The 13368-nt window shown below is 39.1% G+C and overlaps 1 protein-coding gene across 4 annotated transcripts in view; it reads left to right on the forward strand.

The window, feature by feature from the left end:
- The window catches only part of KDM3A (lysine demethylase 3A), a 64281-nt gene that overhangs the window by 29728 nt on the left and 21185 nt on the right, over positions 1–13368 (forward strand). For all 4 annotated transcript variants that reach the window (XM_031949800.1, XM_031949802.1, XM_031949799.1 and 1 more), the window contains 3 exons: positions 4882–5042; positions 5335–5921; positions 11862–12054. In XM_031949800.1, the coding sequence (XP_031805660.1) occupies positions 4882–5042; positions 5335–5921; positions 11862–12054 (941 nt within the window). The remainder of the gene's footprint in view (positions 1–4881; positions 5043–5334; positions 5922–11861; positions 12055–13368) is intronic.

The raw sequence follows: 13368 nt of genomic DNA on the forward strand, positions 1-13368 counted from the left end.
GCTTATAAAATCATTATCAGAAATAATACAAAGTCCCTACCCAGTTGGAACTTTGACCTACAACTAGCTACATTGATAAAACTAGGACCATTCCTTGGGTAACAGCCAGGGATTGAATGAAGGGCAAAGAGCTGTGTCTAGACAGCATCTACAACACCAAGTATGGAGGCAGGGTGGTAACCGCAGCTCAGACCTGAATGTGAATCTAGGGTCATTTTAGAGGATAGGGTGCAAGCTGGTATCAAAAGTTAGAAGAGTTAGGAGAATGGTGGGGCACACAGGGCATAAAATAATATCAGTTTGGCAGTTCAGAACTAGACAGGACAGGAGGAGACCTGGACCCCAGGCAGGAATTGTTGATTGAGCTAGAAATTCCTAAATTTATTGATCTGAATGTGATTGAATCTGACTGAGCAATTAAAGGAAAGTACGGAACCCTGGGGTGAAGTGATAGGGAGAACTGGATAGTTATTGACAACTGATGATAGATGGCAGCTAATCAAGAGCCAACAGTCTGAACAAGCAGTTGATAAGAGGAGGAAGGTGTATGCCTCAATGACAGCATTTTCCTATCAATACTTTTGTACATCTCAGTTAGGTGCTTGTGAATTTCTTTGACAAGAAAACTTATGACTTGGAAGGTCACACCAGGAATTGAAGAAGCATTGACAGCCAGTTTCTGAGAGAATGAAATACTAGTAAGATAAACCAATGTTCCCAGAAGTTCCCAGAAGCAGCAGACAATTTGTTATGTCAAGAGAAGTGACACTGATGTCATTAGGGATGTTACTGAGTGTGCTTTTTTGGTGGGAGGAAGAGGAATCTTTTGTGTGTGTGTCCCTGTAGGGTTAGAAGTTGGTGGGAATCAGTTTTATTGAAGGTTAAGTTGAATGAATGATAGTCTTCCCAATGTGGTATTTTGATATTAAATTGTAATGCTGGGTAGCATGAAGAGGGCATAATGAATGTACTCAGTGTCTTTGTCAAAGGGAGGTCATGAAGAAAGTACATTTTGAGTCTTAGATGGTAAAATTCAATGAAGTGTCTGTGGAGCTCTCAGTGATTGAACATGCAGATACCCACAACCATTTGGGGGATAGGTGGTATGTAAGACGTAGAATTAAAATTCACCCCTGAATTTTCTGTAGACCATAGCGTTGGTCTCCGCCCCTTCCCTCTTCTCTCTCCTCCCCCCCCCCTCGCTTTCCCCAGCTATTAAACAAGGAGATTTAGCTAGATCTCTGAACTTTTTTTTTTTTTTTTTTGCACTTAATAGTATTTTATTTTATCCAGTTACATATAAAAATGAATGTAAAAACATTCATTTATGTAAGATTTTAAGTTTCAAATTTTTCTCCCTTCTAAGATAGTAAGTAATCTGATATAGGCTATACATGTACAGTTATGTCAAACATTTCCATATTAGTCTTTTTGTGAAAGAAAAATCTAAACAAAAGGAAAAAAACGAGAAAAAAAAGTGAAAATAGTGTGCTTCAATATGTGTTGAGAGTGCAGTTCTTTCTCTGAATGTGGATGGCATCTTCCATCACGTGTCTTTTGTAGTTGTCTTGGATTATTGCATTGTGAGAAGAGCCAAGTATCAAAGTTGATTACACAATGTTTCTGTTACTGTGTACGATGTTTTTCCTGGTTCTTCTCACTTCACTGAACATCAGATCATTTAATTCTTACCAGGTATTTCTGAAATCTTCCTATTCAGTATTTCTTATAGAATAATAGTACTACTTTACATTAATAGGTCACAATTTGTTCAGCCATTCCCCAGTTGATAGGCATCCCTTAATTTCCCCCTTTTTATGATCTCTTTGGGATACGGACCCAGAAGTAGTCTGCTGGATCAAAGTATATATACAGGTTTAAATCTTTTGGGAATAGTGTATTTGACAGCATATTGTCAAATTGCTCTCCAGAATAGTTGAATCAGTTTACAACTCCAACAGTGTGTCAACATCCCAGTTTTCCCACATCCCCTCTAATATTTATCATTTTCTTTTTCTGTCCTATTTGACAGTCTTATAGGTGTGAAGTGATACTTCCAAGTTGTTTTTAATTTACATTTTCCTAATCATTAGTGATTTAGAGCCTTTTTTCATGACTTAAGTTATCTTTGATTTCTTCATTTGAAAACTGCCTGTTCATATCCTTTGACTCAAGTTTATCAATTGGGGAGTGACTAGTATTATAAATTTGACTCGGTTATCTATATATTTGAGAAATGAGGTCTTTATCAGAAACAATCACTGTAAAAAGTTTCCCATCTTTGTTTTCCTTCTAATTTTGATTGCACTTGTTTACAATAAATTGTAAAGTTTTTGCATAATCAAAAGTATCCATTTTGCAGTTTTTATAATGTTCTCTATTTCTTTGGAGCATATAAATTCCTCCCTTCTTCAAAAATTTGACAGATTAACTATCCCTTGCTTTCACCCTTAGTATCACACCCCTTATTTCTAAATCATGTACCCAAATCTCTGGTGTCATCAACCTAGGTCAGTGGCAGATTTTGTGATTCCATGGTAGAAATGTTGGATATTTGACCAAGATTGAAATAGTGCAAATTGTTTTTTCACTTTAAAAGTGTCAGAAGTACATGTATGTGAGTATACAATAAAAAAAAAATCTGTTATTTCTCTGTGAAACAGATTTAGTTGAATTGACATATTGAGAGAGAGGACCTGGTGGGGAAGATTTAGTGTGTCAAAGAAAGGACTTTCTGGAAGTTAACTTGGAGTTTGATTGATTTCAGTACTGTATTGTGTTTGCTGTAGTGAAACTTGTCATAGTGAATGTCAGGAGCTACCTAGTCTGAGGTTTGGTGTTTAGGATAGGGTTCCCAGAACCCAGATGTTATACAACATCTTGAGGAATTTCCTGATGGGTCTCCTGCTAGACTAGAGTATTCTTTAAATTGATCACGTTTTCTTGGTTAGTGGTGAGAGATCTGCTGAGGAAGGGGAACCAACAATTTCCTATTTTTAAAAGTGAGGTCATATACTAGCTTCCATTGTCTTCATCTGCTGGCAGGACAAAACTGTTATCATGAGTAGTATAGAATACCACTAAGAAAAAGTTTCAGGTAAGACACATTAGCCCCTTTGCTAATTAGAGACCAGTACTTGGTTCTTGCTAAGTTGTTTTTCCGTCTTTGCTGATAGCCTATGGAAATGTGAATATTCATTTAGTTCATTTTCTGTTTAAGTGAAAATCACACAGCTTGGCTGGGTCTGATCTGTGTTAGCAGAATGATGACATTTTTACTGCTTTTTCATGTCCTTGAACCCTCTCTTCGTAATTACTCTTTGCTTAGAAACGGCTGATCTCAGTGGATGTTTGTCTCTTAAGATTCTCAGGAAGAAATTATCCACAATTGTTTCTCAACATTGATCCCTGATAATGGGTAGCTCTCTATAAAGAATAAAATTCAATTTAGGTTTCATTCAATTTGCTAGGTATGGTAGAGGCCTGGAAAAAGAAGTAGTATTGGGACAGATAAATGGCAGTATTGTTACCAATGGTTAGTGAGCCAAGTGGTCATTGCCAGGTCTGACATAGAAAGATTATCACTTACGATGCTCAGGACAGGTGAGCCTTCTTGAACAAAGAAACACTTGAAGTGACTGGAGATCATCCTTGGGTGGCATTCCAGAATCATTTGAGTCTTAGCATGGACATAATTTAGATCCAGTGAATTTTAGGTCCCATGAAAACTTATAGATGGTTCTCAAGGGCAGAAAAGGTAGGTGAATGACTCATTCCAGAAGCTAGCTAGTAAGAGACCCGAGACTAGAGTCTCAGATCCTATGACTCCCAATTCAGTATTCCTTCCCCTATAGGAGAGGAATGGGTAATTAGCTGAAAAGTACTAAGAGAGAAAACATTGTAGCAGTGGTGAAAGGAGGGCTGCCTCCAAGAGATAAAAGGATCTCAATTCCCTAATAGTGTCAAATGTGAGCAGATGTTTTAATTTTGAGATTTGATGACTGTTGAAAAGAAATCAGGTATAAAAATTTTATATACTTGTAAGGTGTATTTACTAAGCAACTACTGGGAAATTTTTCTTAAGACTGGGCAACTGAATGTTATCTTATAGTTAGAAATAATGAGCCCTTGAATGACAATTTTGTAATTATCTCTTCTTTAGATTTACTCCAGAACAAAAAAGATACAGTGAACGGTGGGTTGGGAATAAAGAGCTATGTAAAGCTGGTGGGAAGAGAGGTTGGTAAGATTTCTGATTATTTAAGGCTGGCAAAGATAAAGGAGATGGAGCATTCTATGCTTTAGGCACAGACCATGTAGCTGGGGTTTAGAGGTCAGTTTATTCTGCTGTTAAGTCCTTTGCTGAGGAACACTTAGAAGTGTGAATTCATTGCTAAATATAGAATGCTTTTTCGAAGTTCAGTCTATCCTACTTGGAATTAGGCAGCTGTCACTATCCTTGTTGGCTCTAGGCCACCAAATAGTCCCATCTCTATCAGCCTATCCTGTCTTTTGTGAACCAGAGTTCTTGTGGATCCTGTTCTAAATAATAACTCCTATTCCTTCTGATGACTGATTTTTATAATGTATGACTTAATCAACATGCGATTCCTTTTTTCCAGTTGCCCACTCAATTCATCATAATATATCTTGTGGGATGATTTAACTATCTTAATCTGGTATAATTTTGAAAGCTTTTCGGGAAAGATGCTTGCCGTCAGATAAAAGAACTTGTTCGGGTCACAGTTTTTGTAGGTTTTGATGATATCTGCTGCTTTCAGTTACATTATAATTTCTATGAGCTAGTGTTTTTGCTCAGAGTCGAGGATCATTTCCAGAAGAGTCCTGCTGTCTTGATTGTTTGGTGTTGGTATCTTTCAGGCCCCTTCTAGTCCAGGTCCTGGGCAGTCTGTTTCCACGCCAATTCTTAGGGAAGTGCTTCCCGGATGCACCGCAACTACTCCAGCTAGTAAGGACCTTAGACAAAGCACTCCTCTAGCAGCTAATTCTCCACCTAATGTTGGAGCACAGTCTCCTCAAGGGTAAGTCGGTTAAATATAAAAACTTGAAAAACAGTGGTTCCTAGTGCCCTGATTTTATTTTTTACTGAGAAGGCCAAAGTGGATAATGCATGATCAAACTGCCAGCTTTCTGAGCATAAGGGAAACCAGAACCACCTCAGGAATGCCAGTCTTTGGCCTTTTATATAATAGTTCCCTAGGTTGCCTCGGGAGAAAGGTCTCTTTGGTTTGGGGCAGGGGGGAGGGTTGAGTTTTAGAAAGAGTGCTTCCATTTTCACCTTCTCTGTTCCTGTTCTGTATTTATGTCCTTCAGAGATCACGCACAGAGTTTACCTGAAGGATTTTCTTCCTCTTTAAACATTAACATAAAGACAGAGACACCAACGGTGAGCACAGAAGTGGAGGCACTTTGTAAGCAGCCAACTCAAGTTGGAACAGGGGACTTAACAAACTCAAGTGAACCCAAAGTGAACTATACCCAGTTGAAGACTTTGAACGAGCTTCCTTTGACCAGCACACAAAACTGTGATGAAAGTGAAAAGAAAAGCATGATTGAATCCTTAGTCAAATCCCCTGTGGAGTTTTCTTTGGAGGACTTGCGGCCACTCACACAGCAGCCAAAGGAACCTTCCCAGGAAAGATTAGAGGGGACAGAGACTTCGGAATTGCAAAAGCACCTGGACTGTAAGCCTTCCACATCAGAGATCTGTGCCACTCCTGCCAACGAACCTGCAGGGAAAGCCCCTCTTCCCAGCCGGCCTGTCAGCGCCCTGGGAAGGAGGTCCGAAAACTCTGCCTTTTTGTGTCCTCCTCTCTGGGGCACTTCCAGAGAGACGACCATCAGCCTGAAACAGGAAAGCGACATGTGGCACGCCAGCAGCAGCAGCAAAGTCCAGAGTGGTAAGTGGCCTGCCACTTTTTGGGCGATGTACCTTTTTTAACCTGTAAATCTCCTTAACTGAACGGCAGGCTCTTCTAGGTCAAGGATTGCCTTCCTCCTATTCATTTTGCATTATACCCTCATGACTTGAATAGGGTTAACACTGGGAAAAGATCTTATCAGAGATGGAACATATTAGAGTTACGCATGTTAAGCATTGAGCACCATGCTAGGATAGAGATGGGAGATAGGTAGCAGGAGGAAAAGACTTAACAGAAAGTCAGGATTAGTGAGGAGGAAAAGCTTTTGCGGTTAGAAGGCTCATGTTCCAGCTGTTGTCTTTTAATCCTGAAGGCTCTTTCACAGTCTTTAAAACACTATCATCTCCCCGTTCTTTTGTCTAGAACTTTGCTGGCTGGTTGACTCACTAGCACACCCTTTACCCAACCTAAACCCCTCACTTGACTGACCTGTTCTTAGCTGTTGAATTACACAAAATTCAGTTGTATTGAAATACCATTATAAAAATATTTTAAAAACTACTCACAGGTCCTAGGCGTAGAATCATTGCTCTCTTTTATCTCTGAGATATGACCTCATTAGTTCTGATGGGTGTAATTATCTAGGTGCATATGGTTCACAGATCTTTATGTACCACTCCCAGGTTTCCCAAAGATTTCTCCAACTCACCAGGTCCCCAAATAGATTTCTTTATCCCGTTGTTGCTGATGACCTTGGCTCCTGTGGCATGGGACATTATTTCCACTCCTTTGCCCTTCCTTCTCAACCCGGCTTTTTAGGAGAGGCTTGTTCGGTTTGTGGGAAGTTCGTGCATCACAAATGTAGGAGGAGAGAGAGGACCTGATGGCCTGCAGGCCGAGGAGGATTTGGCAACAGAGGGCTCCCCACTCACTTGGACAGAGCAATGTCAGGGGAATGATGAGCCAGGGCCAGAGGCATCGGATGTGGCCAGTTTTTTCAGTATGAAAAGAGTCAACTCCATAAGCATTTATTTAGCACCTGCTCTGTGCCAGACACTGTGCCAAGTACTGAGTAGACAAATGCAGGAACAAGTCCTGTCCTCCAGAAGCTCCCAGTCTTAACATGTACAAACAGGGCTAAGCAGGAGAAATTGGAGGGAGGAGAAATTCACATTGAGGGCAGCCAAAATGGGGCTTCCACTAGGCCTTAAAGGAAGCCCGGAGACAGGGTTGAGGAAGAGGGGAAGACTGTGAGAATGCAGAGATGGGCAGCAAGGGGCAGACTAGGATTGTTTACTGGATTACTGGGGGAAGGAAGTTATAAGATGGGAAAAGTAGGGACTGGTGTCAGGAAGGATCTTTGGAGGCTGTAGGGAAGGAACCTAGATAGGCAGAGGTGGAAGATTGAGTCTGGGGAAGGGAAGTTGAGGCTGCAGTCTGTTATACCGAGGGGGCACGGGTGAATGATTAATTAGATTTGGCATTGGGAGTTGAGAGCAGAAAATGATGACTGAGGTTGTGGAGATGAGGGAATGGCAGAAGAGGAAGCTTGTGAAATTACCCCAGAGCCCTCCTCTGAGGTAGGGGAAAGAAGGAAGGAGGTAGGAAGCTTGTTAAAGAGGGAAGAAGAGGGCTTCTGTAGGAAGTGCGAGAAGGGATCACTTAGTGAATAACTGGTAGACTGCCTTGCAGCAGTGAGGATCCAGTGGAAGTCAGATAGCATGGCTGGTGGGAGTGACTGAGGGCCAAGGTGTTTGGGAAGGATGAGCAGCAATAGGAGAAGACTGCAGAATGGAGTTTAAATGGCAAGCCGTGGACTTGAAGCTGGAAAGGGATGGATGAAGGGATTGGGGATTAGGGCTGAGAGACAAGGAGAAACAAACAAGGAGGGGAGAGACAGAAAGAGAGGGGGAAAGACAGAAAAAAAGAAAGGGGGAGAGACAGATAAAGAAAGAAAGAAAGGGAAAGACTGGTTAGGTTACATTCAGGTATTGGAATGTGAGAATTTATAATGGGGAAGGGGCAGAACTGAGTCAGGGTGAAATGCAGGATGTGACCAAGGTTGGGGAGAAGTGAAGGGTAATCGCCAGCAGGACTGCAGGTGGGAGCATCCAAGTCAGCACAAGGACGGGCCTAGGAGGGGGCAGTGGGCCTGGGAGATGGGGCAACCACAGTTTGGGCTGAGTAGAGTACAGCTTTCTGAAGAGCAGGTCTAGGAGTGAGCTGGGTTTTGGGGAAGTGGAGAACTGCCAGACCATCCAGCTGTGTCATGCTCAGGGTGTGTGTGTGGGGGGGACTCTCTTGTCAAGTTCTTCAAAACTGTTTTGAAATGAGTTTTGTGAAAAATCCTTCCATTCCACCTTTTTGGAGTTTTTTGAAGAATTATTTAATGAGGTCTTCTTTGCTACCCCAGCTAACAAGTCCTAATAATCTCTTTTCCTTTTGATTTCCAGGCCAGATCCCGTGATTGCTTTTTACTTCTATTACTTTATTTGCTATTTGGGTTAATTTGTTGAATCCTTCTGTACTGATGCCTGCTAGGGAAGGTGTGGGAGGGAGAGCAGATCAGTAATGACCTGAGCTGTCCTTCTGAACTTCCTCTGTTTGTTACAGATTTCCTGTTTTTCCAGCTGTAACTTGTGCATCATAATCCTCTTTTCTTTATGTTGGATACATCACAACCTCCCTTTTCTTGTTTCTGGTTTATATGAGTCTGAGTACTTTTTAAATTAAATTTAGTAATGGTTTGTCCTTTTTAATTGATCTCTTAAGAGTAACTCTTAGCTTTTAATTATTTCAATTCTTTTGTTTTCTGTCCTATTAATTTCATCTATCATTATAATTAATACTTCCTTTTCTCTTTGGGTAATTTTGTTCTTTTCCTCATTAAATGTAGATTAAATCAGATTACTTTAAAATATGGGGATTCTCTGATTAAAAATTTGTTTCTGCAAGTGACCCAGAATCTTGATTGTAATTTTTTTTCTGCTTTCTATAATTCAGATGTTTAATCATGTTTTTCTATTCCATGTATTGTGGGCTGACATGTAATATGTAAATATTCTGCCTTTAAAATTTACATAGGAGTTTTTTTTAAAAAATCTGTATACTTGAAAAGAATAGTCCTTTCTTTTATTAAGTTCTCCCTATGTCTCCAATTCTAGCTTGTTAATTTATCTATTCATCTTCTAATGATATGCTTGAGATGGCTCCCACAATGATTTTTATGTAGCTTGCAAAATTGAGAATTTTTCTCTTATTTATTAGCTAGAAACTAAAAATAGAACTTTCCATTTTTATTATTTCATCACAATACGCTTGAGCTATTAAATGTATTCTGATCTGAATTCATGAAACTCAGGTTTTTGTTACTGCTATTTTTGAGGCTGCAAGAAGATCTGTATTAGTCAAGTTTTTCAATTGAATTATTTTTAAAGCTTTTTGTCTTAGCTTGCTTCCTGCTGCCAGCAAATGGCTGTGTTCTCTTTTAATCTGTCTCCTCACTTGTTTTTTCCTGTGGGTGAATTCACTTCACAATCACTGATACAATTGGTAGACTTCAATGTCTACTATTTTATTGAAAGGGGAATGTCCTTTTTATTTTAAAAAAAACTAAAAACTAAACTTAAAATCAAAAATAATTCCTATACTTTATGCTGTCATATTTTAAATTTTGGCATTTTTTCCTCATTACTCTTTTCTTCCCCAGTTAACTGGCTTGTTTTTTCCATTTTCTTACCCCACCCTTTGTTTTATTTTAAAAACAGACCTTTTATAAAAGTGTTTCTGTCTCTTATTTCATTTCTCCTCATCACATTTGATTTTTTGTAATTTTAATTAATTACATTCTTAGCTTATTTCTAATCTTCAGGGACTTGGATTTCAGTGGTTAACAGTTATTAAGTAGTTTTGAGTGCAAAGTTCTTACCTCTTAGGTGAATTTTAAGGTGAATGATTTTTAGGTTATAGATCTGAATGCATAGTTTTACAGGGAGACGATCTGAAATCAATCATTAATCATATTTATATATACACACTCACATCATCCTCTTGTTCCCTCTTGTTCTTTTTCTGCCTTAATGTAGAATTGCTTTCTTTCTGGTGACTTGAAGGATTTTTTTTCTCAATCACTGTAGTTTTAAAGTGTGATCACAGCTGTAGGATTTATGTGCTTTGTCAAGATAGTTGAATTTTAAGTTTCTTACTTGATGTTCTATGATTATTTTTCTGTTTGTATTGTGTTCTTAGAACAGAGAAAAGGCAAATAATCTGTTCATTTTTAAAAATTAAGAAAATTCCCTTGATTCATATGATAAAGGGTTCCTGAAAATTTTCTATTTGCAACCCTTTTTCACCCAAGAAATTTTGTTTTTGCTTTTTGCTAAGGCAGTTGGGGTTAAGTGACTTGCCCAGGGTCACACAGTCAGGAAGTGTTAAGTGTCTGAGATCAAGTTTGAACTCGGGTCCTCCTGATTTCAGGGCTGATGCTTTATCCACTGCGCCATCTAGCTGCCTCTTGCCCAAGAAATTTATGTGAAATATAAGGTAGTATGCTCATTAAATATTTACTGATGGTAAATCATAATGTTGTGACGCCCGCATTCAGTCATGAGACCCCATATTAGTTTAAGAAGTAGGGCTTTAAGACACGGGCTTTTACCCAATTCAATACATTTCTAAATTCTTCCTTTTTGGTTTTCATTGAAGTTTGTACTTTGCTGCTTCCTGAGGGTCACTTATTGTCAGTCTTTTTTTAAAGTTGGGTTCAGGTATTCATCTAATTTTTAGGTAGTTGTGTCAAAGTGAAAAAAGAGGTTAAGTAATATAGAATTGTGGGGGGTAGGAGAAGGGTCCATCTCCCTGTATTTTAGACTCTTCCTATTTCCATTCCCATCATGAACATCTGTAAAGGGAAGTGACTTGCTTAGTTTCTCTTGCTTCCTGTTTCTCAACTCTGTTATCTTGTTAGTTTGTATCCCTTTTCTAGACAGAGTTCTGGAAATAAGGTCCTTCCCACTGGTTTTCAGATCTTGCTCTTTGGAATTCAAGCCCAAAGGTGTTTTGCTTTCCCGGTCCCCAGTCAGAAATAGAGCCAAACTTTTTCAGATTGGCTTTTTCCTATATTTGACCTGAACTATTCTGGATTTTCTCCCTTTTTCCATATTTATGACCTTTACAAAAAAAACAAAACAAAACCTTAAACCAATCTCAGTTCATCCTTTCTTCCCATTTAAAATCTATTGTTATCTTTCCTCAGAGGACCCAAGAGCAGGTAAAAAACAAACAACTTTTGAGTTTCAAGCAACAGAAACATTGCATGTAGACATTTAGACTAATTGTTTATATATGGTGGCAACATCTGTAAAATGAATGGTTAGGGTTGGTTTCTTTCAGAATAATGTAGTAGTTGGAAAGTGCTTTAGAGAGTATAGGTTCTTTGGCCTGTACTTTACAAATAGATTGGCCCAACTCATAGGATTATGTCATTTCTGGCTGATGAGAACCTTGGTGTAGTCCAGCTCCCTCATTTAACCAGTGCCTCACTTTAAGTTTGCAGCAGTGACGAGAATAACCCAGTCAGAGCCTGTAGCCCAGTATTCTCTGCATGATGCTCGCTTTCTGTGATATCTGATCTTCCTGATAGGCCGTTTTTGTCCTAGAAATGTCACCCTGAGACATCCTTCCTGTCTTCAGCTGTGACACATGCTAGCAATATTGTAGTGGTGGATCTAAGCAGTATTGATTTTTAAATAGTTTTGGATAGAAGGGTGACTGATGGATTTGACTATCATAAATGCATACTGGGGAAATCAGAGTTTCCTCTGAATCATTAAAAAGATTTTTAAAGCTGTATTGATGCACAGCATCTGAAACTTTGTTGTGAGGAGTAGGCGGATACACATAGCCATCTGTCTCGAGCCATTTCTTAGCTGAGTATGTCAATCAACGAGTTTTCCTTCTCTGTCTTTGTTTTCCTAGTCACTGCTCGGAAATCAGTATTGATGGACCCAGCCAAGGTCAAGAAACTGCAGCAGAGTGGTGAGGCCTTCGTACAGGATGGCGCCTGTGCATCTATTACTGCAAATCTGTCCAAGTGCCGAGAGTGCCGGCTGGATAGCTACCGGAAGGACAAGGATTCCCCTGTCTTTTGCAGATTCTTTCACTTCAGGAGGTGAGCCCTGTTGGGAAGTGAACAGAGCAGTTCTGTGGTACAAATTAATTAATTCTCTGTTGCTTTTCATTCGTAGATGACATAATTCTAGAAATTAAAACAAAAAAGAGACTTTAAATTCAGCTATTATCTGGAAATTTAATGTTTGGCCCCATATTCTTTTTCCTTCTCTGTTTTTTAAATTTTAAACTGCTTCTGAGTGTAGAAAAAAGGCTACCTTATTTAAAGATTGGAAGTGGCCATAGCAAATTTGCTATGGCCACTTCCATCTTTAAACTCTTATGATTTTTGTGTATATATTCTTTGTATAAGATGGTCCTTTATCTCAATGAATTTTACAAGCATAATTCTTTTTCCATCATCAAAACTGTGATTTGCAGCTATGAAAAAGTGGCTCTGGGGGTTTTAGCTGAGAAAGTATTCCATTTTAATGGAGTAGCAAACTTTGACAACGATTAGTAACAATTTTCCTTTCTGAGCATCTGTAAAGTCATTTTTGATAATTGTAACTACCTGGAAATTTTATCATGATACCAACAGGTGAGTGTATAGGGACCTTAAATTTTCTGGTTTTAATCTTTTAAGAGGAAAAAGTACAATCATTTACCTTTTTAATAGCAGTCAAAGGGGCCAAGTGATAAGAGGAGGAACCTGAAGTCATTACATCATTTACCAAAGACTCATGGAGCATCATTTTCCAAAATTTTTTGACTCGTTATAATGATGACCTGCTTTGCTCTTGTTAGTTTTCTTGTTTCCTTTTCATTTAAAAATATTCACCTCAGCCATCTTTTTTCCTTCCACTTGGAAAGTGTCATTTTTCTTTTAAAGATCAAATCTTCTGCCTCTTTTCTTGATTTACATCATCTCACTTTCACTAAGATCTTGTCTTGTTAATCTATACCTCTTTCCTCTTAACATCATCAATAATCTGTTTTTCTATTATCACTTCTTTTTCTCACAGCTTATAGATAGGTTTAGGTTTTAGAAAAAAATCTTGCTTAATTCTGCTCTGTTGCCTTCATTTTTCTTTCCTTTCTGTGAGGGTTATCCCTAAGCTCTTCTCTGCATCCCTTCAGCTATCATCCTTACCCAAGTGTTATCCGAAGATTTAGTCTGATCAAGTCTCTCCTTGCTGAGCACTGCCTTCTTGGATTGCCCTCGGGGGGGGGGGGGGGGGAAACGACGACACATCTAGGACCCAGGCTGTCACCTTTTCGCCTCCTTAGTCTTAACTGACTGCTTACTTTGAGTGGCCCATCATCCAGATTTAACTCGCTGTCCCTTTCCTACTTATCTTCCCAGGAACATGGA

Source organism: Sarcophilus harrisii, chromosome 2, assembly GCF_902635505.1.
Source record: "Sarcophilus harrisii chromosome 2, mSarHar1.11, whole genome shotgun sequence".
In the NCBI taxonomy this organism is placed as follows: domain Eukaryota; kingdom Metazoa; phylum Chordata; class Mammalia; order Dasyuromorphia; family Dasyuridae; genus Sarcophilus; species Sarcophilus harrisii.